This window comes from Histomonas meleagridis (genome assembly GCF_020186115.1).
Source record: "Histomonas meleagridis strain 2922-C6/04-10x chromosome Unknown contig_24, whole genome shotgun sequence".
NCBI lineage: Eukaryota > Parabasalia > Tritrichomonadida > Dientamoebidae > Histomonas > Histomonas meleagridis.
In genome coordinates, this window is record NW_027150826.1 from 20,088 (window position 1) to 37,056 (window position 16,969).

At 29.3% G+C, this 16,969-nt stretch overlaps 7 protein-coding genes across 7 annotated transcripts; 4 read left to right on the forward strand and 3 right to left on the reverse strand.

Moving 5' to 3' along the window:
- Positions 1 to 1,578: 1,578 nt before the first annotated feature.
- Positions 1,579 to 1,833, reverse strand: GO595_003899 (40S ribosomal protein S21; the record flags this gene model as incomplete). The annotated part of the gene is made up of 1 exon (XM_067916971.1): positions 1,579 to 1,833. The coding sequence occupies one exon, from the start codon at positions 1,831 to 1,833 to the stop codon at positions 1,579 to 1,581; it is 255 nt and encodes an 84-aa protein (XP_067775794.1).
- A 582-nt stretch (positions 1,834 to 2,415) lies between these two features.
- Positions 2,416 to 3,780, forward strand: GO595_003900 (LPXTG-domain-containing protein cell wall anchor domain; the record flags this gene model as incomplete). The annotated part of the gene is made up of 1 exon (XM_067916972.1): positions 2,416 to 3,780. The coding sequence occupies one exon, from the start codon at positions 2,416 to 2,418 to the stop codon at positions 3,778 to 3,780; it is 1,365 nt and encodes a 454-aa protein (XP_067775795.1).
- Positions 3,781 to 4,710: 930 nt separating this feature from the next.
- Positions 4,711 to 5,829, forward strand: GO595_003901 (uncharacterized protein; the record flags this gene model as incomplete). The annotated part of the gene is made up of 1 exon (XM_067916973.1): positions 4,711 to 5,829. The coding sequence occupies one exon, from the start codon at positions 4,711 to 4,713 to the stop codon at positions 5,827 to 5,829; it is 1,119 nt and encodes a 372-aa protein (XP_067775796.1).
- Positions 5,830 to 8,098: 2,269 nt separating this feature from the next.
- On the reverse strand, positions 8,099 to 8,980 carry GO595_003902 (cytoplasmic dynein 2 light intermediate chain 1; the record flags this gene model as incomplete). Its single annotated transcript, XM_067916974.1, has 1 exon — positions 8,099 to 8,980. One exon carries the CDS (start codon positions 8,978 to 8,980, stop codon positions 8,099 to 8,101), a length of 882 nt encoding a protein of 293 aa, XP_067775797.1.
- Positions 8,981 to 12,578: 3,598 nt separating this feature from the next.
- GO595_003903 (putative FK506-binding protein (FKBP)-type peptidyl-prolyl isomerase) lies at positions 12,579 to 13,397 on the reverse strand (the record flags this gene model as incomplete). The annotated part of the gene is made up of 1 exon (XM_067916975.1): positions 12,579 to 13,397. The coding sequence occupies one exon, from the start codon at positions 13,395 to 13,397 to the stop codon at positions 12,579 to 12,581; it is 819 nt and encodes a 272-aa protein (XP_067775798.1).
- A 2,167-nt stretch (positions 13,398 to 15,564) lies between these two features.
- On the forward strand, positions 15,565 to 15,882 carry GO595_003904 (60S acidic ribosomal protein P1; the record flags this gene model as incomplete). Its single annotated transcript, XM_067916976.1, has 1 exon — positions 15,565 to 15,882. One exon carries the CDS (start codon positions 15,565 to 15,567, stop codon positions 15,880 to 15,882), a length of 318 nt encoding a protein of 105 aa, XP_067775799.1.
- Positions 15,883 to 16,173: 291 nt separating this feature from the next.
- Positions 16,174 to 16,533, forward strand: GO595_003905 (uncharacterized protein; the record flags this gene model as incomplete). Its single annotated transcript, XM_067916977.1, has 1 exon — positions 16,174 to 16,533. One exon carries the CDS (start codon positions 16,174 to 16,176, stop codon positions 16,531 to 16,533), a length of 360 nt encoding a protein of 119 aa, XP_067775800.1.
- Between the last annotated feature and the right edge of the window lie 436 nt (positions 16,534 to 16,969).

Here is a 16,969-nt window from a genome sequence, read left to right on the forward strand (position 1 = left end):
ATTATTTGGATTTGATCAGTTGCAAAAATTAATGACGAAACTATAAGTGAACAAATTTTATTATATATTGTTGAATTACAATCAACATCTAAAGGTAAATCATAAATTATTTTCGATAAGTTCTCTAACATTTGTTGGTTTGATAATATCGATTTATTATTATTTAGTTTTAGCCCTAATGAAAGCTCTTGTTTATAATATAAATTATTCGGATTTGGCATATTAAAATATTCATTTAATAACTTTTGACCAGTCTTATTAAAATATTCTTTATCAGTGTTCTCCGCAAAGTCAAAATATGATCGATCACTTTCAAGATTAAAACAAAATTTCTCTTCTTTCGATTGGTTTTGTAATTTCTCAATTTCACTTTCAAACGTCGAGTCGTCAGGTTCGAAATAATTATCAGTAAATGCCGACGATTTAATTTGTTGAAGTTTCCGTTGTTGATGAATCGATTGTATTAATATCGTTCGCTTCTTTTCATGATGATCATTAAAGTTTAATACGAAAAGTTCATTCGATGCTGTACTCGGTACTTTACATGTTAATGGATCGAATATTACGTCGTCGAAATCGATTTTGGTTATTAATAATGGATCGGGCTGACATTTAAATGTTAATGGTAACGCCCAAACCATTTGACGTGTGAGAACTGGAAATGGCGATGCAAATGTATTATACTTCTTAACTTTGGATAATGTCATGCGACGTACTTTTAATAGTGGTGTGGCTGTTGCTAAATATGCACATAAAAATGTGTCAATGCCTTTGTTGAAGTATATGTAATATGGTTTTGTTATCCCTTCGTATAATGCAATGGTAAAAACTTTTTTGTCAATTGGAATATTGTCAACTTCACAACTTGAACTAATATGGAAATCAATACTAAATGGAATACGAATTTGTGTAACGGGTGTCTCAATAATGACACAATTGGATTTGCTGCCAATGATATAATAAACATTTTGCATGGTACTGGCATGGGTGTCCACAAAAAAGGCTTCAAATTGAAGATCTGGAATACTGTTGGGAAGAGTATTGATGGTAGAAACAGCTGACTTTATTATTGACGACCATTCAGTCCGTTGTTCTTTGGTTTGGGCCCAAAAATAAAATTTGTCGAAAAGAACTGGGTTCTTTGGGATTAATTCAAAACAGTTGGACTTGGGAATGCACCGAACATAATAATCATATAAAAATATAAATGTGGTTTCATCTGATTCAACTTGGGTTGCAAACAGAAATGGACCTATGATTTCAATATTGCAATTTCCAACAGATCTTTTCGAAAATAACATTTTGAGTTCTCCAGAATATCTAAAAGATGCAATACCAGGAAAGTAACCTTCAATAAATGGAAATTTAGCTTCACCAATATTGAGAGATTTTTTTGTAGGAGTTGCTGGTCTACTCATTTTTTAAAAAATTGCAACTAATAATTGACATGTCAAATGAAATCGAAATATAAAAAAATTTAAAAACTACAAAAGAAAAAGATAAAAATTACTCAAAACAAATAAATACGTTCAAAAATAACAAAAAGATATCTTCTGAGATATGCAATTTTTAATCGAATTATGCACGATAAACGTTTTGTAAAAGTCCCTTTTCAGTGGCAATGCGATTGAGTGCATTGTCAGCTTCTCCAAGGTTACGGAGGTAGCCAGAGAAAACAACTGTTTCGAATTCACCAGTTGGAAGACCTTCATCATTAAGTTTGGCAATTCTGAATTGGACTGATGCGTGATCGTGTGGTGGGATAAGGCGATGTGTGGCATTACACTTGCGAGGGATAAGCCTGTCGACAACTTCACCTTTTTCGTTTTGCATTATTAAAAAGGAAGACCATAACCGTTTTAACCGCTGAATCCGTTTTATGGACCACCCCAAAGACAAAGAAAATGCAAACAATAATTTATATGATTCAAATTTCACTAATTCATTTGATCCTACAAAGGCCATGGAATATTAGAATGAAATTGCAATTAAATTTCATCTAAATGTTATTTTCGTTATAATCATAAAAACAATATCTCCTTACAAAAGATATCACTAAATTTTGAAACGTTTTCTTAATTTAGCTAATCATGTTAATTAAATAAAATCATGTTTTCTTTATCATAACATGTGATTTATTATATGTTTTTATGTTGCGCTAAAATCAGATTATTAATATGAAAGTTAACAGGAAAAATCATTGTAATTCGGTTTGATATAAATTTGATTTTATTTCACTAAATGTTTTTCAAATAAAAATTCATACTAGCTAGTAGTTGTTTAAACATATTTTAGTTTTATTATGTAAAAAACATTTAAAATATAGTAAAAAAACAAATAATACAAAAATAATATGAAAGATTTCTCTGTTTTAAAAATAACTCATAAAAAAAACTTGCTCATCATTTTTTTTTCATGATTCTTCTATTCATTCCTTCAATCATATGTGATAAGAAGCCCAAGCATGCGATTTTTTATTATGGACAATCCAAATATATCCCTCCACATCTAGATAACTTCATGAAACATCATGAATCTTATTGCAAGGGGAAAACAAGTGATAGAAAATGTGATAAAGGCAATTCAATTATTTTCAAAAGCAAATCAATCATTTTTTATAAAGGTGCAAATGAATTAAGTAACCTTGCTAATGATCTTTCTGGTATTGAGTCAGCAGTAATATATGTGGAAGATATGGACCACCCCATTACCTTTGATTTATCGAAAGTTACGATCCCAAAATTAGGTATTTACAATTTAGGTTTTACTACGCTAATTAAAAATGCTGACATATCTAAAACAATTCCAGTAATTGCATTAAAAAATATTGTTTCGGTTACTAGTGGTACTTTTGTGGTAGATCAGATTTATGCAATTGGAACACAGGGGAACGTGAAAGCTAATCGTTATATTGGAGAACCTGATAATAAAGACGTAGTGACAACGAAAAGACAATATATCTTTACAAATCCGATTGAAATTATTATAAATGAAGATCATTATGAAATTGCGAATCAATATAGTAATGGAGTTAGAAAATATTCTTTTAAATATAAAGATGATGTTGGTATTCTTCTTAATCCATATGAGGATAGAGTTATTAAAGTAACCTTAGCAAGTAATTGTAAAGAAAATTCTGTAATAAACATATTTATTGAAGATCCTTTCACTACACTTTGTTATAGTTATTTAGAACCTGATGAATTCGATGTTTTAATGAATGATGGTTATTTTGCTTCTGTAGATACTCCTAAAATTAAATTTGCATTTGATAATAGTAAATGGGTAAATTCTAAATTAAAAATAAATATAATAACAACATCAAAAACTAGTACTTTGCTGGATATCAACACTCTTCATAAAGATGTATTAGGTGAATTCAAGGAAGATCGAACTTTTGAAGGAGATTCAAAATTTGTGCCAGATGACCCAGATCATAAGGAAACTGAAAGTCCTGAACCTGACAAACCAGAAAAATCAGATCAAAAGGAAACTGAAAGTCCTGAACCTGACAAACCAGAAAAATCAGATCAAAAGGAAACTGAAAGTCCTGAATCAAAACAACCAGAAAAAACTGATCAAAAAGAAACTGAAAGTCCTGAATCAAAACAACCAGGAAAAACTGACGAACCAAGTCATGAAGAAAATAAAGAAAAGAGCAAAAACAATATTGTGATTATTGCTGCCGCTGTAGGGGCTGCAGTAGTAATTGTTATTGCTTTGATAATCGTTGTATCTAAGAATCTTCAAAAAACGCCTAAGAACATCTCTGATGTATAAAAACATCATTAATTATTTAAAAATTTGTTTTGAGCTTTGAATAATTTGATAATGTGTTAAAAAAGATTTTTTTTGGCCAGAGTGAAGAATAAGGAACGGAGTGTATGGTTGTAGAATGGCATTTTGAGAGGTGTAAACAGTAATCATAAGGGGAGAAATTTATTCCAGGATGGTGAGTACCTTGTATGCAATTTAGAGGGGTTCTGCAGGAGAGGCCCTGAATTATTTTCCTTATGTAAGACAGCTCCTCCTGAGATGTTAAACAGTTGTATGTAATCCTATCAAGTTTGATATAAAAGTTCATTTTTTATAATAAAATAAATATTTATGATATAATAAATATGAGGATTTTTTTTTTATTAAATTAAAAGATTCTGATTCTTTATTATATTATTGATGTTATTTATTAAATTTTATATTACTCCATAATAAAGTTAGCAATAAAAATATATAAAATACATCATTTAATTAGTATATTAACATATTGACCTTAATTTTTAAGGTTAAATCAAATAAGATATCTTTATGAATGTTAAAATGATGCGTCAATATATATATATAATATCTCATTTTAAACTAATTTAATTGTATGATATAATGTTAATTCTCAAGCTTATTTAAAACCACATAAAAAGCAAAACAAAATATTTCATTGTATATTTAATAAAATATATTCACATACATCAAAGTAAATATTGGTGTTGAACTTAATCATATAAAAAATCAACAAAAATAACCAACATAAAAATTTCTGTGGGGTTTTTTCGTATAAAAATAATGTTTTTTTTATAAAAAAACTATCTCATCATTTCATTTTTAATGATTCTTCTTTTCATCTATTCAATCATATGCGATGAAAAAGAGAAACCCAATCATAGAATAATTCTTTATGGAGGGGAAAAAAATGCGAATCCCATTATAACCAAATTAATGGAACAATATGATTCTAATTGCAAAGATAAGGGAGATGATGAAAAATGTAAAAAAGTTAAATCATTTGTTGATACATGTGAAAAAATCTCTATTAACAAAGAATTGAAAGACTTAAGTAATATTGATCAAGATCTTTCTGGCGCCAAATCAGCAGCTATACTTATTTTAGAAGATAACAAGAATAATGTTCTTGATCTTTCTAAAGTATCAATTCCAAAATTAGGAATTCATATTCTCGGTTCATCCACAAACTTATATGTAAAAAGTGCAGATGTATCAAAAACAATTCCTACCATTGTTTTTAATAGTCATACTATTTTCGATGGAGATTTTACAGCTGACACAATTTTTGTTTCTTCATTTGAAGGTGGAAAAGTTAAATCTAATAGAGTTATCACAAAATCAAATGATGATAGTTTCAAAAATATAGAAGCTACACAAAAACAACTTTATTTATTACCACCTCTAGAAATCAAAGTTGATGAAGAGAAATTTTTGCTTGAATCACGTCCAATCAATTATAAAGATAATGTTGGTATTGTTGTTAGTCCATTTTCGTCAAAAGTTGATTCACAAATTAAAATGACTTTAGAAAAGAATTGTAAAGAAGATTCTACAATAGATATACATTTTGATGATCCTTTCTCTTCAATTCTTTTTGGCTTTTTAGATCCTGATGATATGGATATTGTGGTAAAGGATAATTATTTCTCAACAACAGGAGCTCCTGTTGTTAAATTTGAATTCGATAAAAATAAATGGGAAGATTCGAAATTAAAAATAAATCTTATAGCATCCCCAAAATCAAAGAATTTCTTAAATACTGATGATATTCCTGAAAAAGTAATGGGAGAGGCAAAAGAAGATAATACATTTGATCCTTATATAGCGACTTCTGATCCAGATGAACCAGAAAAAACCGAGCACAAAGACACAGGAAAACCTTCTACGAATATTTCTGATGTCCCTACAGCTTCTTCTGATGAGAATAAAAGTTCGAAAACAGGTCTAATAATCGGAGTTGTGGTTGTAGTTATCGTAGCTCTTGGTGCTGTTGTGGGAGCTATTGTATACAAGAAGTTTTGGTCAAAATCTGGAAGTTTATCTGATGTATAAAAACATCATTATTTATTTTTATTTATTTAATATCTTATTTTCCTATTTATTACTAGCAAATGGCAAACAACATAAATCATTTATCACAATGGGTTTCATTCAACAATTCTCTTAATAACAATAGAATAGGCTTTAAGTATTTCATTTCTCCAAATTAGTAATTTCATATTTTTAAAATGACTGTAATCTTTGATATCCTACATAATATAGGGGGTGGAAAAAGTGCGTTCGTCAGCCTTTTTTTTAATGAATAAAAAAGTAAAAGAAATTTTGTTTATTTATTATGATGTGTATTCACCTTGAGTTTCAATTGTAATTAAAAGTCTGTTCATCCATTCATTATATACGGCTTTGAAGATGTCTTTAGGAATATTATACAGTAATGTTTCGACCTTTTGAAAAAGTTGATCTTCATTTTCAAACTCCTCATATTCGAGCATTTTTTTTAGATATCCGAACAGAAAAAAGTCAGAATGTGCGAGGTCTGGCGAAAACGAGGGTTGCGGAAGTCTTTTAATCCCCGATTCATTCAATTTTTCATGAACCAAATGAGGCCGTACGTTATCCATATGCAAAAAATATCCCTTCGTTGAAATTCTTTTTGCCAAATCTCCAAGTACAACTTCAGAAAAAAAATTCGATTAAATTTTTGGCCTAACGGGAGCATTGTTATTGATTTGATACCAGTTATAGACCATATAACAGATATCATTACTTTTTTGGAGGCAATAGGTTGTTTGGGTTTGTATGGTTTTTGCACTCCAGATTCAATCCACATCGAGTTTCTCCCGTTAACAAAATAAATCCAGGTTTCATCTTGCGTCAATATGTGTCTTAGTCTGTAGTCATTTGAACTAGAATGGAATTCAAATAATTCAGAAGCAATGGCAGCTCTTTTGGCTTTAATTTCTGGAGTCAACTTATGTGGGATCCATTTGAAGTTAACTTTTTTCATCCCTAAAATATTAATCATTATATTTTTCACTGTTTTTGGATCTGCGCCTACATTCTTCGCAATTTTCTTCGTCGATGCATATGGATAACTTAATATAAAACTGGTTATTCTTTGATCTAAATCTGATCTTCTTGGTCTCCCTGTTTTTTTCTGTTCGAAAATTGAGAAGGTATGTTCATTCATCTTTTTTGTCCATTTCTGAACTGTTCGAAGTGTAATAATATTATCACCATATACAGCACATAATCGCCTATATATGTCTTGATTTTCATTTGATTCTAACTAAAGAAAATGGACAACAGAACGTAATTCCTCAATTGGAACTGACATTTAAATGATTAAACGTTCTTTTTCGAGGGTATCATGAAAAAAAGTAGTTTTACTTCATGCATCATATTTACTTGGAAAAAAGTATTATCATAATAATGATAATATATTTATTATAAATTTTATTTATATAATTTGATTTCATTAATATCTAATATAAATCAAAAAAAAAAAAAAAAGCTGACGAACGGACTTTTTCCACCCCCTATACATATCATTTTAATGAAAGTTATCAATGTTATTTATCAATGAATTTTAACAATAATATTCTTAAAAATATACCAAAGATATTTAATGCAGTTATTACTTCCGCATATGCAAATACAACTTTGTTCGTATTTATATTTTTTGTTTTTACTTTATTTTTCAAAATTTATTTTAATCAGAAAAGCATTCATCAAAAAAACGAAGTTATTCCAATTTTATTAATTATATTTTTTGTTAATACAAAGCAATCATATGACGAAGAGACAAAACTCTCACAATATCTAATTTCAATGATTTTTTAAAAGATTATATGAATGTTACAGAACGTGTTATAATTATTAATGTTGGAGAGCTTGAAAGTAATGTGTTCAGAGAATGGCCTTTATTAACATCACTAATAATTGGAGAGTCAGTTGAAACTATAAATAGTGGAGCATTTGCATCATGCAAAAAAATAAAATATGTACAATTTCCAGAAAAATTAATGAGTGAAATTGGAGATGGCGCATTTTATGAAGTATTTCATTAATTAATGTTACAATTCGTTGTAATAGCATTGGTGGTAACGCATTTTACAAATGTACAGGACTTGAAACAAAAAATTTAGATGTGGAGTACGAAGTATTGGATCTGATGCATTCAGAGGATGTTCAAACCTTGTGAATATTTATATACCAAGTTCTGTTACTTCAATTGGAAATCCATTTTTAGAATGTACAAATCTTCAATTTATTGATGTTCAGATGAAAATTTTGAATATTCAACTATTCGCAAGAAATATCAATCATTTATACTTGCTTGAAGAAGCTTAATTTTTTCGTCAAGCTCTTTTTCATTAGTTTGAACAAGTTTATCAATTTCTTCTTCCGCAAAAACTTCATCATCAACTCGAAGGTCGACGGTTTTCGGGTTGTCACTTTTTTCTTTATCTGATTCAATTTTCAATGAGGCCAAAAATTGCCCTGCAACTTCGGTTCCTGGCGCTTCGTCGTCATTGTCTTGGTAAATAAGTGTGGGTCCTGTATGCGTTGTAACTGGGTCTGGCCTTTTGACGTCAGGTAAAACAAGAGACTTGATAAGTTTTTTAAATCTTGATATGAGAAAATCATTTTTGTTGGAAAATAATATGAGTCCAGTGCCATACTGATATGCAAGCGACCTAAGACCAGAAATTATCTTGCCTTTGCTGGATGGATCTTTGTTTTCAAAATCTTCATAGTGAGTTCCAATTAAAAAGGCGCTTGAATAACCTTTTTTAAATCTGCGCATGATTTTAGGGAGCCACTCTGTTGCTTCGAGTATTGACAAGTTTTTTGAAATGTCGAAACAAATAAATATTACAAAATTGAGCTGGTTTTCTTCTGTTACTATAGTGTCCAAGATAGGCTCTAGTTTGCTTCCACCGCCTAGTTCCCAAAAATGAAGAATCTTAGTCAATTCTTGAGATTGAAGTGTGGCACTTTGGTATGACAATGCAAGTGTTGGATTTGGTTCATCGCTTCTATTAAAAAATGCATTTTGTATTGAAGATTTTCCACACTTTTCACTTCCAATAAATAAAAATTGTTTTTCATTTGAAAGAATGGCTACTTTATCGTCAGTTGACTCACTTATAAGAGCGCCCCAAATGTCACGTCGGGAATCAATATTTTTTGTTGCCATTTATGAGAAACAATTCTTAAGCTATTTGGTATGCCCCATTTCCAGAGACACTGGAGCACCCCAATCTGCACTTTTTATTAATATTATTTTCAGAACAATTTGATCGTCATATGAGAGGTGATCCATAGACTAACGTAGGGTATAACAATATTGTTTTTTGAACATTGAATATTGTAGTATTTTTTGCAACATAGTAGATCTTATCCATGATCTAATAACAAAGTTAGAAAGGGATTCATCATCATTGGTAACCATTAAGGAAGAGCTATATATCATAACAAAATTTGAAATTTGGTTAATCATTATAAAAGAAGAAAACATTCTTTTAAAAAATACGATAGCAAATATTAACATAAGAAGAAAAAAATATAAAATAATTTATTTACATATAAACTTTTTATAACATGTGCTGCGGAAATTATTTCTAAAATACATTTGGGTCATAAGATTCTGATTCACTTTCTGAATTTGACTTCATATTACTCAAATTGATTGCGTGCAAAGATATTTCATCTATGTCATCCAGCGGCTCAATTGGCTTAATTTCTCCATCTGCGAAATCACTTGAAACACTGATATCAGAAGAAGAGTCTATTGACAAATTTGGTGTTTTATTTTCTGAAGTTTTGTTATTTTTATCTGATTCCAATGAAATTTTTAGGATTTCGTCACTTAACGATTTAAATTCTTTGCGAAGTTTTTCTGATTTTTGTTTTCTTTTCTTATCATTTTCGTTTGGTATAATTTTATTAAAGTCTAAATCAGTTTTCCCACTAATAGATGATTCGAATGAAGAAATACTATTACTTTCTTCACTTAATGACTTTATTTCAGTTACATATGATTCATTTGTTTTATTGCTTTTGTTGAGTGTTTTTCTTGAATTTAAAATGCTCGAATTACTATTTTCATTTTCTTTTTGATTAGTGAATGAATTGGAATCGGAATTTTTAGAGTGTTTGGATGAAATACTTAAAATATCATTTAAACTATCAGATAAATAACTATCAAATGTTCCATTTATGATTGGATCTGAAATTTGTTGATTTTCGGTATTTTTTTGGTTTTCTTTTTCTGTGTTTTCTATTTTACTAATTTCATATTTAATTGGATCATTCGAAGATTTACTGTTACTTTTACTTGTGGTAACAGTGGATATTTTGGAGATATCCGAAATTTTTTGGTTTTCTTTTTCTATTTTACTGATTTCATATTTAATTGGATCATTCGATGATTTACTGTTACTTTTGCTTGTGGTAACAGTGGATATTTTGGAGATATCCGAAATTTTTTGGTTTTCTTTTTCTATTTTACTGATTTCATATTTAATTGGATCATTTGACAATTCTTTTTTATTACTGTTTTCATTGTCTAATGAGACAGATATTTTTATTTCATCTGAAACTTTGTGATCTTCTTTTTCTATTTTACTAATTTCATATTTAATTGGATCATTCGAAGATTTACTGTTACTTTTACTTGTGGTAACTGTGGATATTTTAGAAATATCCGAAACTTTTTGGTTTTCTTTTTCTATTTTGCTGATTTCATATTTAATTGGATCATTTGACAATTCTTTTTTATTATTTTTATCATTATCCGTTGAAACAGATATTTTTATTTCATCTGAAGTTTTATTATTTTCATATTTAATTGGATCATTTGACAATTCATTTTTATCATTGCTTATCGATAATTTTATTCTTTCCGAATTTTTATTATTTTCATTTACTTTATCATTGTTTGAATCATTTGAAAGTTCTTTGTTAATACTTTTGTCAGCATTCGAAGTAACAGATAATTTAATACTTTCCGAATTTTGAATTGTATTATTTTTCGTTGAAGATTTATCGGGACTTTTAGTAAATTCCGATGAACTGATGTCACTTACTTTCTCTAATTCAGTTTTTTCGTTGTTTTTATCACTTTTCGCTTCTTCATTTTTAGAGCCAATTGTTGAATCATGTTTCGAAGTTTTATTTCGCATCGAAATTTCGGAAGAGTCAAATTCCGCAATGTTTGTGATATCAAGAACACTTCCGCTATCACTTTCCGACTTAGACTTTTTGTTATTTTGCTTTGACTTTTCTGAATTATTTCTAATATTTTCTTTTGAAGAAGAATCGGATTTATCACTTGAAAGAAATTGTTTCTTAAAGCCAAATGTAAATGAATCAGAAAAACTAAGTTCTTCAATGCTTAAAACTTCATCGAGTGTATTTGAATCATTATCATCTTCTTCATGATTTGAAATCTCATTTTCATCATTTGAAATTAATATTTTTAATTCTGTTCTATTGTCGGAACTTACTGAATAAATTTTAATGTTTTCTTCTTTTTTATGATTATTTTCATCTTTAATAATATTAATTTCATTGTATGAACTAAAAGAATATGTTTTATCATTTTTCCCATTATCATTTTCAGTAGAAAATATAATAAATTTCTTTAACGAAAACTTTTTAGTTTTAGATTTAAGTGAATCAGACGAAAAAATATTTTGTTCTTCAATTTGTAATGAATGGTTTGAAAACAAATTATTTATATCTTCTTTAACTATTTCAATTTGTTGTGAAGTATCTTCGAATTCATTTAAATAATCATTGATATCATTTAAGTCTAAATCAACTTGAACCGAATTATTCGCACGTGAATTTATTCCTTCGATATCACATTCTATTCCAACTGTATAAAAACTTGTTAAATTCGGAGCTGTCCATCCTTTAGATAATGCATGTTCTTTCCATCTTCCACTTGATCCTGGTTTATACCATCCTTTCTTCTTCGCAATTAATATCCAATCTTCATCATCACTATAATCACTGTATGAATAATCGCTATCATATTCACTTGAAGAATAATCTGATGATGATTCATTGCGAGATATAATTTTGTGATCAAAAAGATTAATCTTAGAAAAGGCTGGCGAATTAGGATCAAGAAGATTTTGATGTTCATATTCACCAAATGCTATTGTGGAATATATTGTGCCTATAGTTCGTAATGTGGAAACATCTTTCAATTCAATTGGCGTGTTATAATAAATAAATGTAAGTGGTTTGTCATATACAGTAATTGTTTTAAGTACTTTTAATGGAAGAAATGAGATTCCAATAAGTTGTGACTTTTTTGTTGATAAACGAGAATATAATTCGACAACTGGCGTAAAATCACCAAGTGAAAAATTGCTTAAACTGGTAAAATCTAGAGAATATCCGCAATTAAAAATGACTTCTGATTCATCACACCAAGCATTTGGTGTCATTATAGGCCTAACTTTTGGATGTGTACGAATTAATAAATAAAGCGTTTGCTTGGAACACCCATGGAGATTAATTGCTTTAGTAATAACAACAAAAAAATATGAAAATGGTGGAAATTGTGTTGACATTATTGGTGTAATTGGTACATCAATATTTTGTTCGATAGGCTGTGGAATCTCCTTTCGATATGTACTTTTACTATCATCTGATTCAGTGATGAAACTACTCGAATCAGACATAAAACAAATTTTAAGATTTTAAATCACAAAAATCAAAATACGTTTAATAATGTCCACCGTTAAAAAGAAAAATTTAAGTTTCACAAAGTTTCGATTTTATTTACTCATCATTTTCTTGAAAAGCTCATTCTCTCTGGCACGTTCTTTCTTTTCTGCTGCTTCAAGCTTAGGGATCATACTTTTGAATGCAGGATCATTCTTTGTAACAGCAAGTCCTTTATCGAGAGTTTTACGTGCTTCTTCTGTATTTCCAAGATTAATGAGTGCTTCTGTTTTTCGAAGTAATGCTTTGACATCATTAGCATCTGTTTTCAAAACTTTTTCTGCGTAATTTAGGGATTCTTTCCAGTTTTGAACCCTATAATATGCAATAGATAAGTTACGTTGAACACGTGTATTCATCTTGTTGATGTCTTCACCATATTTCTTTGAAACAGCATCAAGTGCATTTTTATATTCAGCAATTGCTTCTTCGAATTTTCCTCCACGGAAGAACTCAGTAGCCTTATCGCAGAATTTGTTTGCTGCTTCAAGAGCTTGTTCTTTTGTATCATATGTAATTGGAATTGATAAAAGTTCAATATCAAAAACTAATGTGGCACCTCCTGGTATATCTGGAGGAGAACCAGCATCACCATAACCATACTTAGCAGCAATATGAAATTCGGATCTTTCACCAACTTTCATTGTTGCAACACCAAGGCTCCAACCTTCAATAACACCAGAACCGATTTTGAATTCGAATGGTTCATTTCTATCTCTTGATGAATCAAACTTTTTACCATCGCTTTCAAGTGTACCTGTATAATGAACACGGACTGTTTGACCTTTTTTAGGTTGTTCACCTGTACCTTCAACCTTGATGATTTTATAAACTAGCTGGTCTTCTGTAATATATATTTTTTCACCAGACATCAATAAAGTGAATTGAGATAAATGCTCGGCCACTTAAATTGAATGGAAGGAGAAATTGACAGCGCTCTCAAAAAGCATTCAAATTTCACTATACTTTCAATTTTCAATAAAGATGGACATCTTGGTTATTGTGCTGATTAAAAGAAGAAAATTGTAAAACATTTACAAAGGGATAGATAACAAAAATTTAGGAAGGACAGTATGTATATTAGGTTGCTTTTCAAATGGAAATCAAAATACATTATACACATCTCGTGCTTTTAATGAGATATTCATAAGAATTCTTGTTAGAATGTCATTAAAAAATCAAAACGAAAAATGTTTATATACATGTGCAACTCGAATTGTCTGAGTGAATTCGTACAAAATTTTTACTGGTTAATAAAAACCAACAATAAAACTGATATAATTTTTATTTAAATAAGACAATTCATAACAAACAATTTTGTCATAAACTATATATATAACATTACTGTACAATCTGTATATATGGCATATCATTTTGTGCCAACAACTTCAATTTTGGCATTAGTTCCTCATTTATCATATTATTCCATTCATCCGAAGTTTTTACTTTTTCTTTTTTCAATATATGACGTAATATTTCTATAATTTGCGTTATATGTCCCCAATAAGATGCATACACATTATCCTTATTTTTTAGCACATTTAAGATGACGTTCATATAATCATTTTTTATGATATACTCATTAAAGCTTTTAATTTTTGTTATAGTTTGAAAAAAAGCGAAATAAGACAAATGCAAAAAACTATTTGTCTTTAATTCCAGAAACAATCTCAATAAAAAATCGGCAAAATTCAAAATATATGGTTCGATATTATCTTGTATCGATATAACAGTTGTTATTAGTTCAACTGCATACCTTTTATTCCCTTGGAATGAATGATCCTTTTGGACATAATTACATAGTTCTTGAATGTTTTGTGTCAATAATTCGATGATCTTTTGAAACGTCGATTTTTTATATGTTTTAATTCGTTTCGTTTTTTCTTCTTCTTCGTTATTTTCTTCTTCTTCTTCTTCATCGTTGTCATCGCATTGATTACTTAATAATATAATGTAATTAAACGCGCTCTCCGAAAACTCATTAATCGTCGAACGTAACGCGAGTTCAAATATTTCTTTGATTTGTTCAATGTTCGAAAGTTTCGTTATGATCGGTGATCCGGATTGTTCATCGATTAGTAACACTACAAGTAAATTCATGGCACGTAATGAGATAATTGTGTCCGCCGATTTGATTAATTCGTATAACATTTCATCAACATCAATGGACATTAAAAAATCAGGAACTTCTTCATCATACCTCCATGAAAATAAATATACAAAAAATTCATAACATGTGGAATACTTTAAATCTGTTAAAAATTCTTTCATGTAAGATTTGCAATTTGGAAAATTTTGAAAGAAAATAATGCCACAATTGGAAACAAAGTTTTGAATTGTAATGTAAAATTCATCTTTGTTTGTATTACCATCTTTGTAAAAATTTAGAAAATATTGTATAAAATCAGTACTATGACATATTTTGTTTTTTATATCGGTACTGCCAACTAAAATAGAAAAACTGGTTTGTTTGATTTCGTCGCTATAAGTGTTAGAAAATGATCTGTCAAATAAATCGAGAATATGATTTGATAAAAAATATATTAGTTTTGGCTTTCGTTGATTTATGGCAAATTTGATTTCTTTCATCATGAGAAGATCATCCAATGGATATTGTGGATCTTCAACCAGCTGCTCAATTTGATCTAGAAGTTCTTTTCGCTGGTTCCATGACATTTTATGTAAAGCATTGAATTTCACCTAATCATTTTCAAAATTTCCATAATGGTCTTTGCAAGACACAATTAATTTTTACTATTTTTGTTGTTAAACTAAGGTTGCCTCAAGGCATATTTTTTAATGTATCAATATAGTAATGTGTTTATTAAAGTTATATTGAAAACATTTTGAATAATTAATCATATTTAAAAGAAAAAAACTATCACCTTTGATAAGAGAATAGATTACTTGCAATTATGTTGCTTTTTATATTTTATTTATTGCATTTCAAGTTCATTTTCAGCAGAAAAAAACTTTCGATTTTCAGCAACCGTTTATAACCTCCATTTATGACGGTTTTGGTCATGCCTTTTTTCAAACATGGCATCACCAGAACTCGCAGTTGTATATGCAGCTCTCATCCTCAACGACGATGGAATCGAAATCACATCCGATAAGATCAACAAGCTCATCTCAGCAGCTGGTGTCAAACTTGAATCATACTGGGTTGATCTTTTTGCTGAATACTTCAAGAACCATGATATCTCTGAACTTGTAAAGGGCACAGCTCTTGGAGGTGCTGCTCCATCTGGAGGCGCTGCCACAGCTTCTACTGAAGAAAATAAGGAAGAAGAGAAGAAGAAGGAAGAAGAAGAAGTTGTTGAAATGATGGGTGGATTTGATGACCTCTTTGATTAAATGAAAGTCACCAATATGAAATCATTCTTTTTACTCATTATTATTTTTTTTCAAATTCATGTATAGTTATAATTTTTTTTTAGGTTATTTTTATAATTCTTTTCCATACAGTTCAAAACAAACTTATGCCTGGTTTTATTATCTACTTAGCAAGAAAATATTTTGCTTTTCTTGAGTTTGCGAACAAATTGTAACTTGTAAATGTCAAAACCGCGAATTTTTGAGTACTTTACACGTAAAAAAATGCACTTTTCGACACAAAATGTGGCATTGTTTCTGGCTTTGCGCCAAATGGAAAAAAAACGTGGTGAAGGCATTGAAGCACAAAGGACACGCCGCCGCTTGAACCAAGACAGTATTTCTGATGTTTATGAAACAGAAGTATATAAAACTATAAAGAAAAAATTTAGCTCTGGTATTACACAAAAAGAACTAAAACTCGTTGCTCAGATTATTTGCTCTAAGACTTCTCTAAAACTTGACAGAGAAGCATCACGAGATAAAAGAGTCTTGATTAAATGGTTTATAGAACATTGGGATGAAATCGAACCACACATTGAACACATTTCTATCTATGATGAAAATGATAATATAATTGATGAGGATAGAGAAAACAATGAAAGAAAAGCTAAAGAAGCCAAAAAGAACTAAAAATTACTTAGAGTTGCGTTGTGTAAATTTTTGAAAAATGATATAAAAAAGTGCTATTTTAACGTCTTTTTTGATATATAATATGCAAAATTCCTTACATTCATCTATATGTCCATGAATGCAATATAAGAAATTTCAACTCGTTTCGAGCTTCGTGATCACCACAGATTAACGGGTTTTAGAATTAAATACTGTTTGTTCTAAAATAATACTACACAGAGTTTTTAGGGTGTGAACTTCAAACTGCAATAACAAATTTCCTTTCAAATATAGAATTGAAGATAATTTAACAATTACCGATTTCGTCAAAAAAGTCTTAAATTCAAATCAATCATTTTTACAAGTAAACGTTTCACAATTAGCACGATGCTCACCAAGACTCGTTACAAGAGTAAGACAATATACTTCCGAAGTAAAAAACAATTCGTCTGTAGAC